Source organism: Convolutriloba macropyga, chromosome 11 (assembly GCF_964194025.1).
Source record: "Convolutriloba macropyga chromosome 11, txConMacr16.3, whole genome shotgun sequence".
NCBI lineage: Eukaryota > Metazoa > Xenacoelomorpha > Acoela > Convolutidae > Convolutriloba > Convolutriloba macropyga.
In genome coordinates, this window is record NC_134478.1 from 816,167 (window position 1) to 843,337 (window position 27,171).

At 33.2% G+C, this 27,171-nt stretch overlaps 2 protein-coding genes across 2 annotated transcripts in view; both read right to left on the reverse strand.

Moving 5' to 3' along the window:
• The window catches only part of LOC142349703 (uncharacterized), a 43,591-nt gene extending 35,489 nt beyond the window's left edge, over positions 1-8,102 (reverse strand). Inside the window, exon 1 of the mRNA XM_075401434.1 lies at positions 7,964-8,102. Coding sequence (XP_075257549.1) covers positions 7,964-8,009 — 46 coding nt within the window. The 5' untranslated portion in view covers positions 8,010-8,102. The remainder of the gene's footprint in view (positions 1-7,963) is intronic.
• Positions 8,103-9,139: 1,037 nt separating this feature from the next.
• The window catches only part of LOC142349704 (uncharacterized), a 29,402-nt gene continuing 11,370 nt past the window's right edge, over positions 9,140-27,171 (reverse strand). The window contains exon 4 of the mRNA XM_075401435.1: positions 9,140-9,307. Within this exon, the coding sequence (XP_075257550.1) occupies positions 9,140-9,307 (168 nt within the window). The remainder of the gene's footprint in view (positions 9,308-27,171) is intronic.

A 27,171-nucleotide genomic window follows, 5' to 3' on the forward strand; every position in this document is an offset into this window, starting at 1 on the left:
AAATGAGCAAACCTTTTGGAATAAGTTACACTTTAATGAAAGAGCGAAAGAGGAAAAATTGTTTTCAAAAGAACTTTAACAGAGTTTTTTCATGTCTGCATGAAAGCATACCACTAGACAGACAATTATGATCATTCGGTTCGTGTTTTTATAAATAGGAACGAAGAATTTAATGGGTAATATCAATCAATAACCAGAATATCATTAAAAGAATAATTTATACTCTCGGCTATATATTTTAAATTTACAAGTCTGGAAAAAATAAACAGCAAAGAATTTAATCATCAAGCACAAAAACAAACGTTAGGAAAAACGAAAAAGCTCGAGAGTCTTTGATTTTGCACACCCACTAGAGACCTTTCGTTTAAACCATTAATCAGAAGACATTTGGGCTTTGTACAACGCAAAATTAAAGAAAAAATAAGCAAAAACGAATGAATGTTATCAAACTCAGTTGTAATTCTGTTCAGTCCACCCTTGAGTTAACCAAAATTGCAATTTTTCAATTTGTTATATATATGCCAGTTTCATAAGCTCTTTCCTATCTCCGAGTTGCTGTTTATAGAATTTTAAAAAAAATTTTTTTGCACCTGCAAATTGTGGTTTAATGTAAAAAGATTAACTCATGACTTTTCCATAAAGAAACAATTTTTGATTGCTTTTTTCCGTTTTTTGAAATATGTTCTTCGCCTGCCTCTAAGAACGTGATGCATATCATTTTGTTTTTATATAAAATTATCTTCATTGCAGCTGCCTGACAAAAATAAACAAGAAACACGCCAGAAGGAGCTTTTAAATTTAAAGAAAAGTTAAGTTGCAGTTCGCTCACAAACTTTGTTGTCTAATTGATAGTTGTTTTTATGCAACTCTTGTTAACTATTTTACAGAAGTAATTTAGAGACAGATTTGATACTCGCAAAAACAGATTAAAATTTCTCGTGACAAAAAATTAATAGTTCAATTAAAACAAGACAAAAATTTAATCAGCCCACCTTGCGCTCTATTTTTTGTCAAACTCTTAGCGAAACATTAACAAAGCGAAGTTACAGCTTTTTTAGTATCACCAATACTCTACAACAGCTTCCACGAGTCCTTAGAGGATTGAAACTCAAAAGTACATGTTTTAAAAATTTTAATTAAGTAATGAACTTGCATAACTTTACAAAGATGTTTTTCTTGGGAATTAGTTTTGCTTTCGTAAACTATAATACAATTTAACATAATCATCGAACACAATTACAAAAAATTTATCGCACGGTTAAAACTTTTTAGAGTAATTGTCTAGGTCTTCACATCATTAAAGTGAGTAAAGAATGAATAAAATAAGGAAGTGAGGAAGTATTTTAAAAAATCAGGAAAAAAAACAAGAATAATTAAAGATTAATTAGAGTTTGATGATGTTAATTATTGTTTATGCATTCCCAAACTCAACGGTTTTTTAAAAAAGCGTTGTCACTGGTTATCATCTTAAGACGTTGATGAAACTCTTTACTTAGTTCAATGGTGTTTCATAATTTGATAAATCGGTTTAACAGAAGAAAACATTTAGTGCTTAAAGTTATAAAAAACGCACTCTTAAGTTCTTCTTGCACGAACGTCTGTACCTGAACGCACAAAAAGTCCTGACATAATGAACAAAGAAACGTGTACATGTACGGACTACTTGTTTCAACCTTGTTAAACAAACTAAAAACCATGAGATTACTTCTAGTGCTCTTAATTCAGAGTACCCACTTAAGTGGCAACCTTCATTGCTGAAAGCCCAAACTCAGTTGAGATCAAAATAAATAACAAATATCGAATTCTAAAAGAATTCTACCCAGTCTCTTGTGTTGTTATAGCATCTCATAGACAAGGCATTTTTTCCAGTTATCTCATAAAAATGTAAAATGAAAGCATTAATGTAAAAAAGCTGAGGATATTACAATATAATTTATCTCTAGCAGAAAAATCAACTGAAAACAGTTTAAAAGTCACCAAAAGTGAACGAATTGCTTTGCAATTGCAAAATGCAGAATCCTCAATAGTAAGATAGTTCTAAAGAAGCAAATTAACCAGCCTCGTAATTGAAATGTGTCACATTGATTCTAGAAAGCATATTCTTTCGAGAAAGAAATGCTCTTTTGGCTTTCAAAGTCAAATCCGACTGATGAAGATTGGACGACGTGAAAAAAAATCCTACGTGAAATAAAGAAAATAATAATTAATTTGTACGCCGAACCCGCGATGTATGTACCTCAGAGCTAAAGTATAGTCCTATTGATAACTAAAGAAATAATTACCACACAGGAATCTCTAAGGAACTTAGAACAGAACTTCAGACACGCTGTTAATCTTCCAGACGAAACAAATTGCACAAATTTGTCGATCTTTATATTTTGAATACTATTTCAGATGTTCCGTGAACTTTTGTATTTGCTCCTAGTTAGTTAAGAGAGACTGAAGAACTGTTTTAATCTGAACATTTTTCGTACTTGGATCTGATTTGACAGTTATTTGAATTGCTGAGCAAAAAAAAACCAATTGAATTTTGGTTTGAAAAAAGAGGCCCGATAATGTCAATCGCACATAATGGTCCTAACCACTCTTTCCGAGTTTTGAATTAAATTTCTTCCAAATGAGGAAGAGATTGAAAACTATCAAAAATTTACATTTGTTTGGAAAGGTAATGTACGAACAAATTGCTTTGCACTGGAACCATTAAACGAAGTGAATACATCCATTTAAAGGCCCGATAAGATATGCATCGAACAGATAAGATAGAAATCAAATAACAAAAACTAACTTTAATAACGACCAGAGCTCAATGTCCATTTTAAAACAAAAAACACATGACAAACTCAAAATAGAATCACATAAAACCTAAATAAACAATTTAACATGTAGTTCACCAAACCAGATATGGGACTGGGCTTTAATGAGACTAGGTAGCACGCAAAAACAAGAGTAAAGACGTCAAAGTTACCAAAAAGTAGTTTTAAAAAACATGAAAACCATTAGATATCATCTGATACCAATGAAAATGTTTAGTTTGTACTACATAAAAAAACCATTGAGATCTTTGGCCATCCCAATTTTATCATACGACCACAAAAGGACAAACTTAGGCAAAAATAAAAACAGATCAAGTAAGTTTGTTAGAAAACGATGCAAAGCCGTTAAAACCATAATCTAACCACTGAGAACATTTGATAGGTTCAATGACGTCCCCTTTCAATGCCATTATTGTGTATGTGACCTTTTTATTAATGTATTAAAGAACATGAAGCTCAAAAAAAAATCGTGTCGAAAAACCAAAGGAAACACGAAAACTCAATTTAAAACAAAATATTTTTAAAACCTAAAGACAAAAGACAAAAATGAAATTTAACTAAAAACGGTAAACAAATCAATTTTTAGCTCTATGAAATGCCAGTGGAACCTGTTCTGGGTGAGACAAAGTCATATTGTTAGAAAATAACAACAAATAAAAACATAGAGTTTCAAAAAACAAGTTTACGCAAACAATGTTGAAGCTATAAAAACCATCAGCGTTGAGCTGGACATACTATTTATGAATTCTTTGGACCCTTACTGTTCGTCAATAAGATCTGTCGATAATTGAGCACTTTTTCCTGCTTGATAATTCTACGGTATTTTTTTTCAGCGTAATAAAATGTTTAAATATTTTTTTATTTTAAAAAAAAACACGTTTTGACTGAGGCTGACCTCGATAACACTGCTCGTATTATAAAATTTTAGTTGCTCCACTTGTTTGTGAAAAATGAAATAATTATAGTCCTAGTAATTATAACTAAAACTAAAGATCTGTGAAGTGAGTAAAAACTAGATCACCAGTTTTTATCTTGGTTCGCCCCTGGCAAATTTAAATAAAATATGCTCTGGAGTCATAATTGATGCATTTTTGATGAAAAAAGAATTTTTTTCGAAAATTTGGCCTAGTTGTTTTTTGTTAAAAAATCAAAAGAAAGAGTTGAAACGCACCCAAAGGCCTTGTAAATGAAAAAGGCCGGCTGATTAGCGGAAGTGCTGCCAGACAGATTTGCCTACCGTATAATACAAATATTAATTAAAACAGTAAAAATTATTAATTAATTTTTTCATGACGCCAATGAAAAATGTATGTATAATAAAATTGAAGAATAAAAAATGATGCGCGTTGAAGTTCATTCAACAGGTGGCTTTTTTTAAGGACAGAAATTTCTACACATACCTTTTTATTGCCCTCACACTTTTTCATTTCATTCCTAATTTTTTATACGCTCGCCACTTCACTGAGTGAGATAAGTCACGAATGATCAAAATCAAATCAGACAAATCACTTGAATATCTTCTTCTAAAGGGAATTAAAAATGTCATTATACGCACAAAAGCCGGTATTGAGAAAAGGAATTTATTTAGTTGTACTTTTTCAGATTTGCTAAGATAAAGGAATGCAAAACGAAATAAACATTTCAGCAAAACAAAAAATTAGCAGTGGAACTGAAATATTATCGAGAAATTTTAACATTTGGAAGTTTATCAAATGAACCGACAAAAAATTTTTACGACTACATCAAATTAAGATAGTCTAAAATGCACGTGGCCGTTTATGCGTAAAAAATAAAAAATTGAGAAATTTTCATCTATTAGATTTAGTGTTCCAAAGGTTAATAAAAAAAATTTAAATATTTCATAAAAATTTTGACCCTCCGCAGCGCTACTACACCAGAAGAGCAAAACCAATAAAAAATGCGTCTCTACAGACAAAGCAAAACAATACAATTAAACCACAATTAAAACAGACAAGACATGCAAGACTTAAAAATTCTTGTATCAAAAGCCTAAAAACTGATTCAACTTTTTAATCTTTAGCAAACGTTGAGATCAGTCACTATTAAGAGTGAGGGATACGACAAAGTATTAAGCTATAAGTTCAACTAGAAATACAAGAAATTCTCAACAGTTCACACAAAGTTTTCAAAAACGAACAGCGTATAAGTCCTAGAAAGCACTTGCTAATACACGAAGCAATTAATTTGAGGACACTTGTCTTTAAAGAGACTAGGTGATTAGACAAAAGATTTACCGACAAAGACTCGCAAAATTAAAAAAAATTCGACAGTGTTTCCTACAAACAGTTAGTGTCAAAGCTATTGAACGCATCAGATTTGAACTCATTTAATCAATTGAATTAGACCATATTAGTTATGTGTGAAATATGTCTTTAATAAGACTACATAACAAGATAACAAAAGAACACGACAAAAACTGGCAAAACCAAAGGTCAGGTATATCACTCGAAGAGAACTCATATCAATAGTTACGCTTTTCATCACGCCAATAAAAAATGTATGTATAAAAAAATTGAAGATAAAAAATTGATGCGCGTTGAAGTTCATTCGACAGGTGGCTTTTTTTAGGGACAGGAATTTCTACACAAACTTTTTTTTGCCCTCACACTTTTTCATTTCATTCCTAAATTTTAATACGCTCGTCACTTCACTGAGTGAGATAAGTCACGAATGATCAAAATCAAATCGGACAAATCTCTTGAATATCTTCTTCTAAAGGGAATTAAAAATGTCATTATACGCACAAAAGCCGTTATTGAGAAAAGCAATTTTTTTAGTTGTACTTTTTCAGATTTGCCAAGTTAAAGGAATGCAAAACGAAATAAACAATTCAGCAAAACAAAAAATTAGCAGTTGAATTGAAATTTTATCTAGAAATTTTAACTTTTGGAAGTTTATCAAAAGAACTGACAAAAAATTTTTACGACTACATCAAATTAAGATAGTCTAAAATGCACGTGGCCGTATATGCACAAAAAATAAAAAAATGAGAAATTTTTATCTATTAGATTTAGTGTTCCAAAGATTAAAAAAATAAAAATATTTCATAAAAATTTTGACCCTCTGCAGCGCTACTACACCAGAAGAGAAAACCATTAAAAAATCCTTCTCAACAGACTAAGCAAAACAATACAATTAAACCGCAATTAAAACAGACAAGACATGCAAGACTAAAAAAATCTTGTATCAAAAGCCTAAAAACTGATTCAACTTTTTAATCTATAGCAAACGTTGAGATCAGTCACTATTAAGAGTGAGGGATACGACAAAGTATTAAGCTATAAGTTCAACTAGAAACACAAGAAATTCTCAACAGTTCACACAAAGTTTTCAAAAATGAACAGCGTATAAGTCCTAGAAAGCACTTGCTATTACACGAAGCAATTAATTTGAGGACACTTGTCTTTAAAGAGACTAGGTAATTAGACAAAATATTGACCGATAAAAACTCGCAAAACTAAAAAAAATCGACAGTGTTTCCTACAAACAGTTAGTGTCAAAGCTATTGACCGCATCAGATTTGAACTCATTGAACCAATACCATCAAACCAAGACTACCGTAATATAGCTAAGCTCAGCTTACAGCTTCACAGCTATAAAGTATAAGACAGTTGGTAAAAATTTAATTAATTTTTAAGCAAAGCCCGACAAAAATTAGCAAAATACCGAAAATGTGAACAAAAACAACTGAAATCAATCAAATATTCGCGAAATTTAAAACGCAAAAACTCAAAGGAAAAAACGAAATTCAGAAAAATCTTTTTAATTCTGTTTTCTAAGCTGGACGGGCTTTCTAGTTGTACCACTGAAAACTCTCTTCAATGAATATATCGATCGCAGAACTGACTGGACAGAAAAAAAACAGTTGTGCACATAGTTCCTCTCCCACCAAAGTCCGAACTAGTTTGAATTCAAAAAATGTGATATTTTGTGGATCGGAACCCGTATCTGGAACCTTGTCAGCGTATTCCAATAATTTGAGTCTATATTTTTCTGTACTCTTCGTATCACAATTTTTTTTTAACAAACTGACGGATTAAGACCGTACTGTTAAATAGAGGCGCTATATAACAGAGAGAAAAACACGATGCGCCAAAAAATTTTGAACAGAATATCACAACCGTCTCTTATGTTTTCAATCAACACTGGTTGCAATAACAAAAGATGCAACCCTTGTCTCTGAAATGTTGGCCTAACGCATAATCAAACCACAGAAATCTCAAACAGAGGCACAACACTGTATTTAATTTAACCACAAGTTCAAGCCATCTTTTTCTCGGCAGTGCTATATAGCAGTATTGGCCATGAAAGTGTGGCATAATTTGTCGGATCTATTCTGTTTCGGCCCCCAGCCCCCTTCCCCGCACTTACATTTTATGTGTTGTTATGTTACTATGTAGAAAAGCACGCGCGCTTAAGTTTTAAAATTGTATGCCCACTAAACAAAACGAACTAAACCAACAAAACACTGACACAAATTTAGGCGAGTTTATAATTTTGCAACGAAAAAGAAATGTTTTTAAATCAACAATTTTAATGATGGAGGCGACATTTGCCCCTTTTTATGACTTTGCAGTGATCTACAATATATCGTTAACCAAAATCTCAGACGTAGAGTGACACTAGGGGCTACAAAGTTATGTGAGACATCTGATTTGCTGATCCAATTTTTACAATTCAAAGAATTTGAATTGTGTTGGGGCGCTGTCTTTTTTTAAGATCTGTTGACACACTTTCATGGTTTTGGAAGTCAAATTGGAGTGGTGATTTTGGTCACGCCGAAACAGGAAGTGGAGCAAAAAAGCGAGTGGTTTTGCGGCGTGAAATTTATTCGCTCTAAATTTAAAGTAGAGTGAGAAAACGGTGTTTGAACAAAAATTCGCCTTCTCGCTAGTGGTTTTTTGTTCACATGCGGCAATTTCACTTTGATGTTTACTGTTTTTTCGATTTTTTGGATTGGATTTTTTCTAAATGGTTTTCCCAATACATTCATAGTCCATTCTAGGTCTGGTTTTTCTGTTTAGTCAATGAAAATTCTTTGAATTGTATGTACGTCAGGACTTGTCCTGCTGTGTTTTTTATTTCTGATAAATTTGGTGCACTTGTTAATAAAAAATAGCAAAACTAACAGCTGCTGGCGAAGAGAAAAGTGAACACAAGCTTGAAAGATGCCATTGTTGATCATAATAATTTAATTAAAACCCATGTTAAGATCATATCGTATGTCATTTGCAAATATTAAGAGGCGCCAGATTGGCCTTGGCCTTGGCAACGTTGAAACTTCAAACAATAGCTTCAAATAGAGAAGTTGAAGCTTCATAAAACTGACGTTGCTGGAAAGAAATTGCCATGTAACTCATTTGCCCGTTTTTCTATCAGGAGACAATATTAATATCACCAAATAAATTGATGCGATTCGCATTTTTGGGGTCTTTTAATCATTGACACTGTTATATCAACATAAAATTCAATTTCAAGAAATTTATAGATTGCTTACGTGACAAAACTAGGTCAATTAAATTGCAACTGTTCCCCGGGTCGAGCTGTCACCGTCATTCAACGCAAAACTGTGTAAGATAAGCGCTGAATGCGGAAAATTTTGTAACATAAGCGCTGAATTCGGTGAAGTTAAATTAATCAGGAGGTGAATGCGGTGAAAACAATTTTTATCACCTGGTAGCGGTGAAATTGTATAATTTCAGCGCTGAATATAGCGGTAAAATTACACAAATTCAACATTTTGTATGAAATTCATCACTTTGTCCAAATTATGCGAGATAATTGGCGAATGCGCTGAGATTATATGAATTCACCGCTTATTTTAGTGGTGAAAGTACATAAATTCTCCGCTTAGATAAATGTGTTAAAATTTTGTGAGATCAGCAGTGAATGCGGTCCCGTACCTTACCTCCAGAGCAGATCAGAACTGGAATAGAGTAATTTTTGGGAAACTCTCAGAGCTGGATCAATTGGGTAACAATTTGGGTAACACTTTTATAATGTAAAGCTGTCTAAGTTCATCCATTGAGTCAAAAAAATGCACGCATACTAAACGGCATACTAATTAATCTTTTCATAGCGGTCAGCGGTTGGTTTTTTTTCATTTGCTGTACTGTTAGAATTGTCTTTTCTTTAGATAAATTTATTACTTCAAACATCATTTTTATGAAATTAATATATCTTATCAATATATTTAGTTTTATTATGTGACCAGCTCTGTCAAGACTGACACTAGAGTTGACCTCCTCTGTGATCAGCTCTGTCAAGACAGACTCCAGAGTAGATGTACTCTGGATTCTACTCTGTCAAGGCAATTTGCAGAATAGACCTACTCTGTGTTCTACTCTGTTAAGACAAGACCCAGAGTTTTTGAGGTCTCGTACTCTGGGGAGCTCTATTTCAGCTCTGAGAGCGCACCTAACGCTGGAATTACCCTGCTCCAGCTCTGATCTACTCTGGAGGTATGGTACGGGCTGGAATTACATAAATTCATTGCTTAACTTAGTATGAATTGTTAAATTCCCCCTTCCCTAAAATAACACCTAATCTTACATCTTTTTAAAACTTTTTTAAGTGGTGAGATTATGTAAATTCACCACTAGAGTAAGCGGTCATTACAAAAAATCACCACAATACAACGTTAAAATATGTAATTTCATCGCTAAAAATCGTTCAGTCCAACGCTCATGTTTTACAGAAAATAGAGTGAATTTCATATAAATAGTAAACCAGCATCCTAGAATTATATTAGAAATACAACCCTTAATCTGCACTGAAGTTGCAACGAGGAAAGGTAGTTGAGAGCTACTTTCGTCTGCATATGCCTACTCAGCATAAACTCAAACAAAATTGTTTTTAAACAGTGAGCATCCAAAGTGGACCCGAAGTTGATTTCAGCACTGCATAAGTAAAAATACTTACTGAATAGTAAAAATGACTGTTGCAAGCAAAATGAAGTATAAAACCAAAAATCATACTGGTCAGAGCCATAGGCTACTGCGCAAAATATGGCCAGAGTTCATGGTCGATTACCATTTTTTTGACCAGACATTTACGTCCACTGGGCTTCTTTTGGCCCGAGCTGGTACGTTTAAATCTGACCAGTGAGAGATACCATGCTCCGGGCATCAAACCAGGGGTCATTGATATTAAAGGTAACTTTTTCAGGTTATTTTATTTTTAACTTGTTTTTTTTTGGATCTCATGTCAAGAAACTTAATAAGAATTTCATCACATTTTTTATTCTGTGAAAATCAAAAAAGAAAAAAATTACACCATAAAACCATTTTAATATACTGATACCTTGTCAAAACAGAAAACATCTTTTTAACAAATGTTTACCCTTTTTTCAGTTTCCTGTGCCTGAAACCAGAATTTTCAATCGGAGATTTTGAAAATTATTTATGTCCCCAATCATAAAGTAATTGAGGTCACTCTGTTCTAAAGTTTTATGCAGTTTTTTTGAGTACATTCCTAACAAACCAATAGTCTTAAAAAAATTTCCAAAAGACTCCATGAAAATGTGTTTCAGATCCTATTTTTGGCAGCTGTAGCAGCAAAAAATGCGCGTTTCAAAATGAGAAGTGCTGCATAAATGCTCGCTAACTTAAGATCTTTTCAATATTTTGAAAATAATTTCTTGAAAATTTTTTGTCTGAAAATTTTGAGTGATTTAAATATGGAAGTTAAATGCACATGCGAACAAGTACTAATCGGGTGTCACTAACTGAAATTTGATGCAATACTTATAGTAGATTTTCCTGCTCAATTTTACGAAGTGGGGAAGGAACTATAAGGTCAATTAGCTTTTGAGTTCAATCAATTTTTGGCAGACCGATTTATTTAGTGCATAAAGTTGTGTGTTTACAGTAAAGACCTTCAGGTGTAAAATTTTTAGGTTAAGCGTTTGTGAAATTTGCCACTTTCAAGCAGTGATCAGTCTTTCTATTTTATAAACATTGATTTGTTTCACTCTAATTTTCTAAAGATGTTGACCATTTTTTGACTATTCAACTAATGTAAAGACATTGCCTTCAAGTGAAGCTCTTTATTGTTCTCAACTTTTTATGGCTGCTAAATTAACTGGTTCAAGAAATAATTGCCAAGCGAGTGAAAAAAACAAATTATACCTAGCGAAAAAACCCAAGGAAAGGAAATAAAGTGAAACGAAAAATTAAAGAATTTTAAGCAGTTTTCAAAATCACTGGTTGCACTATCCGACAGTTGGTCTCCAGAAGCATTGTCAGCGCAATTAAGCCCAATCAGTCACACCTTTATATGTAATGGCACAAAAAATAAAGACAGAAAACAATGCGGATCAAACTTTCAACTTTGACCAATTATTTCTAGAGTTAAATGCATCTCTTCTTTCGTTCATTCTTTGGAGTTTTTTGGAATGCAACTAACAAGCGATTGAGGTTTTCTCAGGTTGCCTGGCTGCATATTTAATCAATTGACAAAAAACAGACTATAGTACGAGAAAATTTACGCCAAATGGTCGAAATAATTAGATGATCACTGAGCACCCGCAGATTACCCGCAGTGGATTTAAGCCCTGCATAAGTAAAACTGATTAGTGAACAGGACTATTGCAGAGCAAAATGAAGTATAAAACGAAAAATCAGACTGGTCAGAGCCATAGGCTACTGCGCAATATATGGCCAGAGTTCATGGTCGATTACCATTTTTTGACGAAACATTTGCGTCCACTGGGCTTCTTCTGTCCAGAGATGGTACGTTTAACTCTGACCATTGAGAGATACCATACTCCGGGCATCAAACCAGGGGTCATTGATTTTAAAGGTAACTTTTTCAAGTTATTTTATTTGTAACTTTTTTTTGGATATCATGTCAAGAAACTTAATAAGAATTTCATCACATTTGTTTTTCTGTGAAAATCAAAAAGGAAAAAAATTACAACGTATAACCATTGTAATATACTGATAGCTTGTCAAAATAGAAAACATCTTTTTAACAAATGTTTAACCCTTTTTTCAGTCTACTGTGCCTGAAACCAAAATTTTCAATCGAAGATTTCGAAAATTATTTATGTCCCAAATCATGAAGTAATTGAGGTCACCCTGTTCTAAAATTTTAAGCAGTTTTTTTGAGTACATTCCTAAACAAACCAATGGTCTTAAAAATATTCCAAGAAATTCCAAGAAATTTTATTTCAATGTTTGCAGCTGTAGCAGCATAAAATAATCGTACACTTTTCAATTTGAGAAATGCTGCAAAAAAGTTCGCTAACTTAAGATCGTTTCAAAATTTTCAAAACAATTTCTTGAATATCCTTTGTCAGAGCATTTTGACTGACTTAAAAAAGGAACTTAAGAGCACTTGCAAAAAAACTAATCGAATGTCACTAACTGAAATTTGATGAAATTAATATCGTAGATCTGGCTGCTCATACCTACGACGTGGGGGAGGACCTATAAGGTCAACTGGTTTTTTAGTTCAATCAGTTTCTGGCAGACTTATTTGTTTACTGCATAAATTTGTTTACTGCATAAACATTCAAGCAGTTATCAGTCTTTATGTTTTGTAAACATTGTTTTGTTTCACTCTATTTTTTTCAAGAATTTTGATTATTTTATTTTTTTTCAAATAATGTAAAGACTTCGCCCTCATGTGAAGCCCTTTATTGTTCTCAAACATTTTTGGCTGCTAAATTAACTGGTTCAAGAAGTAATTGCCAAACGTGTGAAAAAAATAGATCATACCTAGCGAAAAACTAAGAAAAGGAAATAAAATGAAACAAAAAAGTGAAGACTTTTAAGCAGTTTTCAAAATCTCTGGTTGCAGTATCCCACAGTTGGTCTCCAGATGCAGTGTCAGTGATATGAAGACCAATCAGTCACACCTTTCATGATATAAACGGCAAAGAAAGCAAAGAGAGAAAACAGTTCGGATCAAACTTTCAACTTTAACTAATCTTTTCCAGAGGTTAATGCATCTCTTCTTTCCTTCATTTTTTGGAGTTTTTTAGAATGCAGCTAACAACCGATGGAGATTTTCTCAGGTTGCATAGCTGCAGTTTTTTTCAATCGACAATAAAAGGATTATATGACTGGAACGTATTTTTTGTTTTATGTTATCCCCAAAAGTTTACACGCAAAATGGTAGAAAAAAACATATGACCACTGAGCACGAGCAGCTGACCCTCAGTGGATTTCAGCACTGCATAAACAAAACTGACTAGTGAACATATCTGTTGAAGAGCTAATTGAAGTATAAAAGCAGAAATCAGACTGGTCAGAGCCATAGGCTATTGCGCAAAATATGGCCAGTGTTCATGGCCAATTACCCTATTTCTGATCAGACCTCTACTTCGACTGGGCCTCTTCTGGCCAGATCGGGTACGTTTAAATCTGACCAGTGAGAGATACCATTCTCCACGCATCAAAACAGGGTCATTGATATTAAAAGGTAACTTTTGGAGTTATCTTATTCGTAACTTTTTTTTGGGTCTCATTTCAAGAATCTCATAAAGAATTTCATTACATTTTGTTATTCCGTGAAAATTAAAAACAAAATTCACCGGTTTTGAAAACTATATATGCCTCAAATCGTAAAGTAATTGAGGTCGCTCTGTTCTAAAATTTTAAGCACTCATTTTGAGGACATTCCTAAACAAACCAATGGTCCTTGAAAATATTCCAAGAATCTCCAAGAAAAAGTATTTAAGATCAAGTGCTTTCAGCTGTAGCAGCATAAAATAATCGTACACTTTTCAAAATCAAAAATGCTGCAAAAAGTTCGCTAAATTAAAATCCTTTCAGAATTTTCAAAACAATTTCTTGAACATCCTTTTTCAGAGCATTTTGAATGACTTAAATCAGGAACTTAAGAACACAAGAAAAAAAGCTAGTTGAATGTCACTAACTTGAATTTGATAAAATGCCTATCGTAGATCTGCCTGCTCAAACTAACAACGTGTGGGAAGGAACGATAAAGTCAACTGGCTTTTCAGTTCAATCATTTTCTGGCAGACAGATTTATTTACCGCATAAAGCTGTGTGTTTACATTAATGATCTTCAGGTGTAGAATATATAGGTAAGACGTTTGTGAAATTCGAAACTTTCAAGCAGTCATCAGTCTTTATGCTTTGTAAACATTGATTTGTTTCACTCTATTTTTTTAAAAGAATTTTGATCATTTTTTGATTATTCAAATAATGTAAAGACATCGCCCTCAAGTGAAGCCCTTTATTGTTTTCAAATTTTTATGGCTGCTAAATTAACTGGTTCAGGAAATAATTGCCAAAAGAGTGAAAAAAAAACATATTATACCAAGCGAAAAAAACCCAAGGAAAGGAAATAAAATGAAAAGAAAAATTAAAAAAATTTAAGCAGTTTTGACAATCACTGATTGCAGTATCCGACAGTTGGTCTCCAGAAGCAGTGTCAGCGAAATTAAGCCCAATCAGTCACAACTTTCGTGATATAAAGGACAGAGAAAGCAACGACAGAAAACAGTTTGGATCAAAATTTCAACTTTGACCAATTATTTCTAGAGGTTAATGCATCTCTTCTTTCCTTCATTCTTTGGAGATTTTTAGAAAGCAACTAACAACCGATGGAGATTTTCTCAGTTTGTATAGCTGTGGTTTTATTCAATCGACAAAAAAAAGATTATATGACTGGAAAGTATTTAGTTTTATGTAATCGCCAAAAATTTACACGCCAAATGGTAGGAAAAAAAAAACAGATGACCACTGAGCACGCGCAGCTGACCCTTAGTGGATTTTAGCACTGCATAAAAAAAACTGAATAGTGAACATAACTGTTGAAGAGCAAAGTGAATCATAAAAGCAAAATCAGACTGGGCAGAGCCATAGGCTATCGCGCAAAATATGGCCAGTATTCATGGCCAATTACCCTATTTCTGATCAGACAATTACGTAGACTGGGCCTCTTCAGGCCAGATCTGGAACGTTTAAATGTGACCAGTGAGAGATACCATTCTCCAGGCATCAAAACAGGGCCGTTGATATTGAAAGGTATTTTTGAAGTTATTTTAGTTGTAACATTTTTTTTGGATCTCATTTCAATAAACTCATAAAGAAGTTCATTACACTTTGTTATTCTGTGAAAAATAAAAAGAAAATTCACCGATTTCGAAAACTATCTATGTCCCGAATCGTAAAGTAATTGAGGTCACTCTTTTCTAAAATTTTAAGCAGTTATTTTGAGTACATTCCTAAACAAACCAATGGTCTTAAAAATATTCGAAGGAATTCCAAGAAATTTTATTTCAATGTTTGCAGCTGTAGCAGCATAAAATAATCATACACTTTTCAAATTGAGAAATGCTGCAAAAAAGTTCGCTAACTTAAGATCCTTTCAAAATTTTCAAAACAATTTCTTGAACATCCTTTGTCAGAGCATTTTGAGTGACTTAAATGAGGAACTTAAGAGCACATGCAAAAAACCTAATTGAATCTCACTAACTTGAATTTGATGTAATACCTATCGTAGATCTGCCTGCTCAAACTTACGACGTGGGGGAGGGAACTATAAGGTCAACTGGCTTTCCAGTTCAATCAATTTCTGGCAGACCGATTTATTTATTGCATAAAGTTGTGTGTTTACATTAAAGATCTTCAGGTGTAGAATATTTAGGTAAAGAGTTTGTGAAATGCGCAACTTTCAAGCAGTCATCAGACTTTATGCTTTGTAAACATTGATTGGTTTCACTTTATTTTTTTAAAGAGTTTCGATCATTTTTTGATTATTCGAATAATATAAAGACATCGCCCTACTGTGAAGCCGTTTATTGTTCTCAAACATTTATGGCTGCTAAATTAACTGGTTCAAGAAGTAATTGCCAAACGAGTGAATAAAATAGATAATACCGAACAAAAAACAAAGAAAAAGAAATGAGATGAATCAAAAAACTGAAGACTTTTAAGCAGTTTTCAAAATCACTGGTTGCAGTATCCGACAGTTGGTCTCCAGCTGCAGTGTCAACAAAATTAAGCCCAATCAGTCACACCTTTCATGATATAAACGACAGAGAAAGCAAAGACAGAAAACAGTTTGGATCAAAATTTCAACTTTGACTAATCTTTTCCAGAGGTTAATGCATCTCTTCTTTCCTTCATTCTTTGGAGTTTTTTAGAAAACAACTAACAACCGATGGAGATTTTTTCAGTTTGCATAGCTGCGGTTTTATTCAGTCGACCAGAAATGGACTATATGACTGGAAAGTATTTAGTTTTATTTAATCGCCAAAAATTTACACACCAAATGGTAGAAAAAAACAGATGACCACTGAGCACGCGCAGCTGACCCTCAGTGGATTTCAGCACCGCATAAACAAAACTGAATAGTGAACATATCTGTTGAAGAGTAAAGTGAAGTGTAAAAGCAGAAATCAGAGTGGTCAGAGCCATAGGCTATTGCGCAAAATATGGCCAGTGTTCATGGCCAATTACCCTATTTCTGATCAGACAATTACGTAGACTGGGCCTCTTCAGGCCAGATCTGGAACGTTTAAATGTGACCAGTGAGAGATACCATTCTCCAGGCATCAAAATAGGGCCGTTGATATTAAAAGGTATTTTTTTGAAGTTATTTTAGTTTTAACTTTTTTTAAATCTCATTTCAATAAACTTATAAAGAAGTTCATTACATTTTGTTATTCTGTGAAAAATAAAAAGAAAATTCACCGATTTCGAAAACTATCTATGTCCCGAATCGTAAAGTAATTGAGGTCACTCTTTTCTAAAATTTTAAGCAGTTATTTTGAGTACATTCCTAAACAAACCAATGGTCTTAAAAATATTCGAAGGAATTCCAAGAAATTTTATTTCAATGTTTGCAGCTGTAGCAGCATAAAATAATCATACACTTTTCAAATTGAGAAATGCTGCAAAAAAGTTCGCTAACTTAAGATCCTTTCAAAATTTTCAAAACAATTTCTTGAACATCCTTTGTCAGAGCATTTTGAGTGACTTAAATGAGGAACTTAAATGAGCACATGCAAAAAACCTAATTGAATCTCACTAACTTGAATTTGATGTAATACCTATCGTAGATCTGCCTGCTCAAACTTACGACGTGGGGGAGGGAACTATAAGGTCAACTGGCTTTCCAGTTCAATCAATTTCTGGCAGACCGATTTATTTATTGCATAAAGTTGTGTGTTTACATTAAAGATCTTCAGGTGTAGAATATTTAGGTAAAGCGTTTGTGAAATGCGCAATTTTCAAGCAGTCATCAGTCTTTATGCTTTGTAAACATTGATTGGTTTCACTTTATTTTTTTAAAGAGTTTCGATCATTTTTTGATTATTCGAATAATATGAAGACATCGCCCTACTGTGAAGCCGTTTATTGTTCTCAAACATTTATGGCTGCTAAATTAACTGGTTCAAGAAGTAATTGCCAAACGAGTGAATAAAATAGATAATACCGAACAAAAAAACAAAGAAAAAGAAATGAGATGAATCAAAAAACTGAAGACTTTTAAGCAGTTTTCAAAATCACTGGTTGCAGTATCCGACAGTTGGTCTCCAGCTGCAGTGTCAGCAAAATTAAGCCCAATCAGTAACACCTTTCATGATATAAACGACAGAGAAAGCAAAGACAGAAAACAGTTTGGATCAAAATTTCAACTTCGACTAATCTTTTCCAGAGGTTAATGCATCTCTTCTTTCCTTCATTCTTTGGAGTTTTTTTAGAAAACAACTAACAACCGATGGAGATTTTCTCAGTTTGCATAGCTGCGGTTTTATTCAGTCGACCAGAAATGGACTACATGACTGGAAAGTATTTAGTTTTTTTTAATCGCCAAAAATTTACACGCCAAATGGTAGAAAAAAACAGATGACCACTGAGCACGCGCAGCTGACCCTCAGTGGATTTCAGCACCGCATAAACAAAACTGAATAGTGAACATATCTGTTGAAGAGCAAAGTGAAGTATAAAAGCAAAAATCAGACTGGTCAGAGCCATAGGCTCTTGCGCAAAATATGGCCAGTGTTCATGGCCAATTACCCTATTTCTGATCAGACCTTTACTTCGACTGGGCCTCTTCTGGCCAGATCGGGTACGTTTAAATCTGACCAGTGGGAGATACCATGCTCCGAGCATCAAGCCAGCGTCATTGATTTAGATAGATAACTTTTTCAAATTACGTCCACTGGGCTTCGTTTGGCCCGAGCTGGTACGTTTAAATCTGACCAGTGAGAGATACCATGCTCCGGGCATCAAACCAGGGGTCATTGATATTAAAAGGTAACTTTTTCAGGTTATTTTATTTGTAACTTGTCTTTTTTTGGATCTCACGCCAAGAAACTGATTAAGAATTTCAATACATTTGTTTTTCTGTGAAAATCAAATAAGAAAAAAATTACACCATAAAAAACCAGTTTAATATACTGATATCTTTTCAAAATAGAAAACATCTTTTTAACAAATGTTTAACCCTTTTTTCAGTTTCCTGTGCCTGATACCACAATTCTCAATCGAAGATTTCGAAAACTATTTATGTCCCATATCATAAAGTAATTGAGGTCACTCTGTTCTAAAATTTCAAGCAGATATTTTGAATGCATTCCTAACCAAACCAATATTCTTAGAAAATAGCCAAGAATCTCCAAGAAATTGTGTTTAAGATCATCTTTTTGCAGCTGTAGCAGCACAAAATGCGCTTTTCAAAATGAGAAGTGCTGCAAAAAAGCTCGCTAACTTAAGATCTTTTCAAAATTTTCAAAGCAATTCCTTGACAATCCTTTGTCAGAAAACGTTGAGTGACTTAAATATGGAACATGGAACTTCTGTGCAGATGCTAAAAGGTACTAATCGAGTGTCACTAACTGAAATTTGATGTAATACTTATAGTAGATTTTCCTGCTCAAATTTACGAAGTGGGGAAGGAACTATAAGGTCAATTGGCTTTTGAGTTCAATCAATTTTTGGCAGACCGATTTGTTTACTGCATAAAGTTGTGTGTTTACATTAAAGACCTTCAGGTGTAAAATTTTTAGGTTAAGCGTTTGTGAAATTTGCAACTTTCAAGTAGTGATCAGTCTTTATATTTTATAAACATTGATTTGTTTCACTCTAATTTTCTAAATATATTGATCATTTTTTGATTATTCAAATAATGTAAAGACATCGCCCTCAAGTGAAGCCCTTTACTGTTCTCAAACTTTTATGGCTGCTAAATTAACTGGTTCAAGAAATAATTGCCAAACGATTGAAAAAAACAGATTATACCTAGCGAAAAGAACCCAAGGAAAGGAAATAAAATGAAAAGAAAAATTAAAAAAATTTGAGCAGTTTTGACAATCACTGATTGCAGTATCCGACAGTTGGTCTCCAGAAGCATTGTCAGCGCAATTAAGCCCAATCAGTCACACCTTTATATAAATGGCTCAGAAAAAAAGACAGAAAACAAGTCGGATCAAACTTTCAACTTTGACCAATTTTTTCAAGAGGTTAATGCATCTCTTCTTTCGTTCATTCTTTGGAGTTTTTTGGAATGCAACTAAAAAGCGATTGAGGTTTTCTCAGGTTGCATGGCTGCAGTTTTAATCAATTGAGAGCAAAAAGACTATATTAAGGGAAATTTTTTTATGTTTTGTAATCGCCAAAAATTTGTACGCCAAATGGTCGAAATAATTAGATGGTCACTGAGCTCCCGCAGATGACCCGCAGTGGATTTAAGCCCTCCATAAGTAAAGCTGATTAGTGATCATGACTGTTGCTGAGCAGAATGAAGTATAAAACCAAAAATCAGACTGGTCAGAGCCATAGGCTACTGCACAATATATGGCAAGTGTTCATGGTCGATTACCATTTTTTGACCCGACATTTACGTCCACTGGGCTTCCTCTGGCCAGAGCTGGTACGTTTCACTCTGACCAGTGAGAGATATCATGCTCCGGGCATCAAACCAGGGGTCATTGATATTAAATGTAACTTTTTCAAGTTATTTTAATTGTAACTTGTTTTTTTTTGGATCTCATGTCAAGAAACTTAATAAGAATTTCATCACATTTATTATTCTGTGAAAATCAGAAAGAGAAAAATTACACCAGAAAAACATTTTAATATACTGATACCTTGTCAAAATAGCAAACATCTTTTTAACAAATGTTTAACCTTTTTTTCAGTTTCCTGTGCCTGAAACCAGAATTTGATTTCGAAAATTAATTATGTCCCCAATCATAAAGTAATTGAGGTCACTCTGTTCTAAAATTTTACGCAGTTATTTTGAGTATATTCCTAAATAAACCAATAGTCTTAAAAAAATTTCCAAAAGACTCCAAGAAAAAATGTTTCACATCATCTTTTTGAGGCTGTAGCAGCACAAAATGCGCTTTTCAAAAAGAGAAGTGCTTCATAAAAGCTCTCTAACTTAAGATATTTTTAAAATTTTGAAAACAATTCCTTGAATATCCTTTGTCTGAAAATTTTGAGTGACTTTATGGAACTTAAGTGCACATGCTAAAAAGTACTGATCGAGTGTCACTAACTGAAGATTGATGTAATACTTATAGTAGATTTTCCTGCTCCATTTTACGAAGTGGGGAAGGAACCATAAGGTCAATTGGCTTTTGAGTTCAATCAATTTTTGGCAGACCAATTTATTTACTGCATAAAGTTGTGTGTTTACATTAAAGACCTTCAGATCTAAAATTTTTAGGTTAAGCGTTTGTGAAGTTCGCAACTTTCAAGCAGTGATCAGTCCTTATGTTTTATAAACATTGATTTGTTTCACTCTAATTTTCTAAAGATATTGATCATTTTTTTTATTATTCAGATAATGTAAAGACATCGCCCTCAAGTGAAGCCCTTTACTGTTCTCAAACTTTTATGGCTGCTAAATTAACTGGTTCAAGAAATAATTGCCAAACGATTGAAAAAAAAACAGATTATACCTAGCGAAAAAACCCAAGGAAAGGAAACAAAATGAATCGAAAAATTAAAGAATTTTAAGCAATTTTCACAATCACTGGTTGCAGTATCCGACAGTTGGTCTTCAGAAGCATTGTCAACGCAATCAAGCCCATTCAGTCACACCTTTATATATAATGGCCCAAAAAATAAAGACAGAAAACAATTCGGGTCAAACTTTCAACTTTGACCATTTTTTTCTAGAGGTTAATGCATCTCTTCTTTCGTACATTCTTTGGAGTTGTTTGGAATGCAACTAACAAGCGATTGAGGTTTTCTCAGGTTGCCTGGCTGCAGTTTTAATCAATTGACAAAATACAGACTAAAGTACGGGAAAATTTGTTATTTTATGTGATCGCCAAAAATGGTACGCCAAATGGTCGAAATAATTAGATGGTCACTGAGCTCCCGCAGATGACCCGCAGTGGATTTAAGCCCTCCATAAGTAAAACTGATTAGTGATCATGACTGTTGCTGAGCAGAATGAAGTATAAAACCAAAAATCAGACTAGTCAGAGCCATAGGCTACTGCGCAATATATGGCCAAAGTTCACGGTTGATTACCATTTTTTTGACGAGACATTTGCGTCCACTGGTCTTCTTCTGTCCAGAGATGGTACGTTTATCTCTGACCAGTGAGAGATACCATGCTCCGGGCATCAAACCAGTGGTCATTGATTTTAAAGGTAACTTTTTCAAGATATTTTGTTTGTAACTTGTTTTTTTGGATCTCATGTCAAGAAACTTAATAAGAATTTCATCACATTTATTATTCTCTGAAAATCAAAACAGAAAAAAATTACACCATAAAACCATTTTAATATACTGATACCTTGTCAAAATAGAAAACATCTTTTTAACAAATGTTTAACCCTTTTTTTGAGTTTCCAGTGCCTGAAACCAGAATTTTCAATCGGACATTTCGAAAACTATTTATGTCCCAAATCATAAAGTAATTGAGGTCACTCTGTTCTAAAATTAAATGCAGTTATTTTGAGTACATTCCTAAACAAACCAATAGTCTTAAAAAAATTTCTAAAAGACTCCAAGAAAATGTGTTTCAGATCATCTTTTTGCAGCTGTAGCAGCAAAAAATGCTCTTTTCAAAATGAGAAGTGCTGCATAAAAGCTCGCTAACTTAAGATCTTTTCAAAATTTTGAAAACAATTCCTTGAAAATCTTTTGTCTGAAAATTTTGAGTGACTTAAATATGGAACTTGATGCACATGCTAAAAAGTACTAACCCGGTGTCACTAACTGAAACTTGATGTAATACTTATAGTAGATTTTCCTGCTCAAATTTACGAAGTGGGGAAGGAACTATAAGGTCAATTGGTTTTTGAGTTCAATCAACTTTTGGCAGACCGATTTGTTTACTGCATAAAGTTGTGTGTTTACATTAAAGACCTTCAGGTGTAAAATTTTTAGGTTAAGCGTTTGTGAAATTTGCAACTTTCAAGTAGTGATCAGTCTTTATATTTTATAAACATTGATTTGTTTCACTCTAATTTTCTAAATATATTGATCATTTTTTGATTATTCAAATAATGTAAAGACATCGCCCTCAAGTGAAGCCCTTTACTGTTCTCAAACTTTTATGGCTGCTAAATTAACTGGTTCAAGAAATAATTGCCAAACGATTGAAAAAAAACAGATTATACCTAGCGAAAAAACCCAAGGAAAGGAAATAAAATGCAACGAAAAATTAAAGAATTTTAAGCAGTTTTCACAATCACTGGTTGCAGTATCCGACAGTTGGCCTCCAGAAGTATTGCCAGCGCAATTAAGCCCAATCAGTCACACCTTTATATATAATGACACAGAAAATAAAGACAGAAAACAATTCGGATCAAACTTTCAACTTTGACCAATTATTTCTAGAGGTTGATGCATCTCTTCTTTCGTTCATTCTTTGGAATTTTTTGGAATGCAACTAACATGCGATTGAGGTTTTCTCAAGTTGCATGGCTGCAGTTTGAATCAATTGACAAAAACAGACTATATTACGGGAAAATTTGTTATTTTATGTGATCGCCAAAAAATGGTACGCCAAATGGTCGAAATAATTAGATGATCACTGAGCACGCGCAGATTACCCGCAGTGGATTTAAGCCCTGCATAAGAAAAATTGATTAGTGAACATGACTGTTGCAGAGCAAAATGAAGTATAAAACCAACAATCAGACTGGTCAGAGCCATAGGCTACTGCGCAATATATGGCCAGAGTTCATGGTCGATTACCATTTTTCTGACCAGGGATTTACGTCCACTGGGCTTCTCATGGCCAGAGCTGGTACGTTTAAATCTAACCAGTGTGAGATACCATGCTCCGGGCATCAAACCAGGGGTCATTGATATTAAAAGGTAACTTTTTCAAGTTGTTTTATTTGTAACTTGTCTTTTTTTTGGATCTCATGTCAAGAAACTTAATAAGAATTTCATCACATTTATTATTCTGTGAAAATCAGAAAAGAAAAAAATTACACCATAAAACGATTTTAATATACTGATACCTTGTCAAAATAGAAAACATCTTTTTAACAAATGTTTAACCCTTTTTTTGAGTTTCCAGTGCCTGAAACCAGAATTTTCAATCGGACATTTCGAAAACTATTTATGTCCCAAATCATAAAGTAATTGAGGTCACTCTGTTCTAAAATTAAATGCAGTTATTTTGAGTACATTCCTAAACAAACCAATAGTCTTAAAAAAATTTCTAAAAGACTCCAAGAAAATGTGTTTCAGATCATCTTTTTGCAGCTGTAGCAGCAAAAAATGCTCTTTTCAAAAGGAGAAGTGCTGCAAAAAAGCTCGCTAACTTAAGATCTTTTCAAAATTTTCAAAGCAATTCCTTGACAATCCTTTGTCAGAAAATGTTGAGTGACTTAAATATGGAACTTAAGTGCACATGCTAAAAAGTACTAATCGAGTGTCACTAACTGAAATTTGATGTAATACTTATCATAGATTTTCCTGCTCAATTTTACGACGTGGGGAAGGAACTATAAGGTCAACTGGCTTTTGAGTTCAATCAATTTTTGGCAGACCGATTTATTTACTGCATAAAGTTGTGTTTACATTAAAGACCTTCAGGTGTAGAATTTTTAGGTAAAACGTTTGTGAAGTTTGCAACTTTTCAAGCAGTGATCAGTCTTTATGTTTTGTAAACATTGATTTGTTTCACTCCAATTTTCTGAAGATGTTGATCATTTTTTGGTTATTCGATTGAAGTAAAGACATCGCCCTCATGTGAAGCCCTTTATTGTTCTCAAACTCTTATGGCTGTTAAAGTTATTTTATTTGTAACTTGTTTTTTTTGGATCTCATGTCAAGAAACTTAATAAAAATTTCATCACATTTATTTCTCTGTGAAAATCAAAAAGGAAAAAAATTACACCATAAAACCATTTTAATTTACTCATAGCTTGTCAAAATAGAAAACATCTTTTTAACAAATGTTTAACCCTTTTTTCAGTTTACTGTGCCTGAAACCAAAAATTTCAATCGAAGATTTCGAAAATTATTTATGTCCCAAATCATGAAGTAATTGAGGTCACTTTGTTCTAAAATTTTAAGCAGTTATTTTGAGTACATTCCTAAACAAACCAATAGTCTTTGAAAAATTTCCAAAAGGCTCCATGAAAATGTGTTTCAGATCATCTTTTTGCAGGTGTAGCAGCACAAATTAATCGTACGCTTTCTCAAAATGAGAAGTGCTGTAAAAAATTGCAAACATAAGATCATTTAAAAATTTTTCAAAAACAATTTCTTAAACATCCTATGTAAGTACTTTTTGAGTGACTTAAATATGGAATTTAAGTGCACTAGCAAAAAAAATAATAATTGGGTGTCACTGTGCAATTAAATTTGACATAAAAACGATCGTCGATCCTGCTGCTCAAACTTACGAAGTGGGGAAGGCTCTATAAAGTCAACTGGCTTTTCAGTTTTATCAATTTTGGCAGACCGATTTCTTTACTGCATAAAGTTGTGTATTAACATTAAAGATCTTCAGATGTAGAACATTCAGGCTAAGCGTTTTTAAAATTCGCAGGTTTCGAGCGGCGATCAATGTTTAATTCTTGTAAACATTGATTAGTGATAGAGCATAATCAATTTCTATTAGGACATAACGGAATTACCTCAAAAAGGTATTTTCAGAATTGAAGTCCGTTTGTAATCAATTTGTTTTTTTTTCAAAAACGACATCAGTTTTTCCAGGTTTTCCTTCCTTTTAGAAATCCTTCCTTTCGTTCCGTTAAATCATATTTTCATAAACTGGTCTTTTTTAGTCTTTTTAGACTAACTGAGATTATCTGTTGTTTTTTCAAATATTGGGTTTTTGTTTTTCATTTTTTCTCGCTCTCCTGTTCTTCGTCTTGACAACAAGTACTTTTGGTTCACAGAAGAGGCTATAATTTGGTTAACTTAATGGTTTCAACTAACAATTGATGGCGTTGACACTGTCGCCTTCTTTGGCACTATTTGTTTGAGAAAACGCGAGTAGCTATAGGAAATAGTCACTTCAATTTGAAGTATGTTCTCAACCTCAGATATCTGGTTTTTGTGTTTCGCGTGGTTCTTTTCATGCAAAAACCTATTTCTTGTCATGAATTTTTTCTGGTCGTGTGGTCATTCAAAAATTTGTTTTCGGTGTCTATTGGTATAATTATATCGATGTCTTTGTATTTCTTCAAAAAAAAATTGGTCCCCTAGTTTTGTTTTTGGAAACATTTTTATGATTTCTAATCATGACTTAGATTTTGTTTACAGAAAAATCATGTTTCCTTTAGCCGTTTAATGGATCGGACACATTCTATTTTACCTGAAAGCTTAAATCTGCAGACCATTAATGCTGTCAGTTATTTGTTTCCTCTAATGCTGATGCATGATGTTGAATGTCTAATCCTCCTTTAAGATTTGTTGAAAATCAGAGACTGTTCACATTTCAGGCATCAACTGATTTTATTATCATTTCCCATTCTTTACATCATTTCTTGAGAGGAGGGATTCCGGGGTTAAAACCGCAAAACAAATCAGATTTATAAAGCATTGACAGCAAGTATAATCGTTTGAAATTTCTTTTGAAAATTTTTTAACTGGTGCAACTTCCCAGATTTTGGTCTCTGGGCAATTTAGTGGTGAACTAGCATATATCAATAATAAAACCTAAAATCTGTTCTGAAACATTGCATATCAAGTGGATTTCAAATTTCTTTAAGCGCAGTTTATCCTAAATATAATTGAAATGAGGTCATTGAGTTCACCCAAGTTAACTTTAACCTATTTAGTTGAAAAAAAGAACTCAGTCGCGACAGTTAATTTTGAGCTGCATAATGTCATTTTTATAGCTTCTAACTGTTAATTACTCTAGTAGTAAGCACGCTTTTTTTCCAAAGATAGTTGGCAGGAAATTAACATAAAACCCACTTAGCTCAGTGGTTACGACGTGCTACGCAAAATAAATGTTACAATAACCTCGAGGAATTTCGAATTGCAGATAAAGCAAATCTTGTAGGTGGGTGGTCAACAAAATTCCTATTGCATTTCTGACAAAATAAAAGTTTCTAAAAATTCTGATAATCAATTATTTTACTAGGTACATTTTCGACATTATGACATTATCTGACTTAAATTTTTTTCTATTGAGTGTAATACTGTTTTCATTAATAACAAAAGCGAAACTAAATCAAATATAGTTTGTTTATGTTTAGCCTAAGTGAATGGAGAGTCAATTTTTCAGAGAAGTGGAATATTCCCCTGTTCCTATTAGTTTTTTCGCATTCAATGCATTTCTTAATATTTCAAGACAATAGAGGGAACTCTGGCCAGATTTTGTTACAAGTACTTAGCTTCTTAGCGACAAAATAATTGAAAAATTTCTTGAGTAAATTCACTGAATTTGCCAATTATTTTCTTCACCATGATTTGAGATTAGCTTATGATATTTGGTCATGTGCCTGCCTTGCAATTTTTAGTTCAAATTTGCATAAATATGGTTACATCCGTCAAAAATTTCCGTAAAGCTTGTTTTAGGGGCTATCGTGAAGAATCGTTGCAATATTTTGTTATTAATTCCAATTCCATACGTCAGTGTCGATGATTAAGAGCCTATCCGGTGATCTGTTTCAGGATAGTAAATGTGGATTAAGAAGACAATTTCCAGTTTCGCATTTACCCACAACATTGTTCACGAGAACAATTAAATCCTTGAATTTGATCTGAAGGCGTAAGTTATAAATTGCGCAGCGCAATACGGTTTCAGGCTAACTACCTTCTCAAATCTGCGAAAATGGGTCACGTTCATCCGCGAACACTGGTAAAGAATTGTATGTCTTTTCGACGATATAAATTCCCTTGTTTCCATAATTTGAGTAATTTTTATATAGGAAAAATGGTTGCGTGGAATGAACATTGGCTGAGAATTC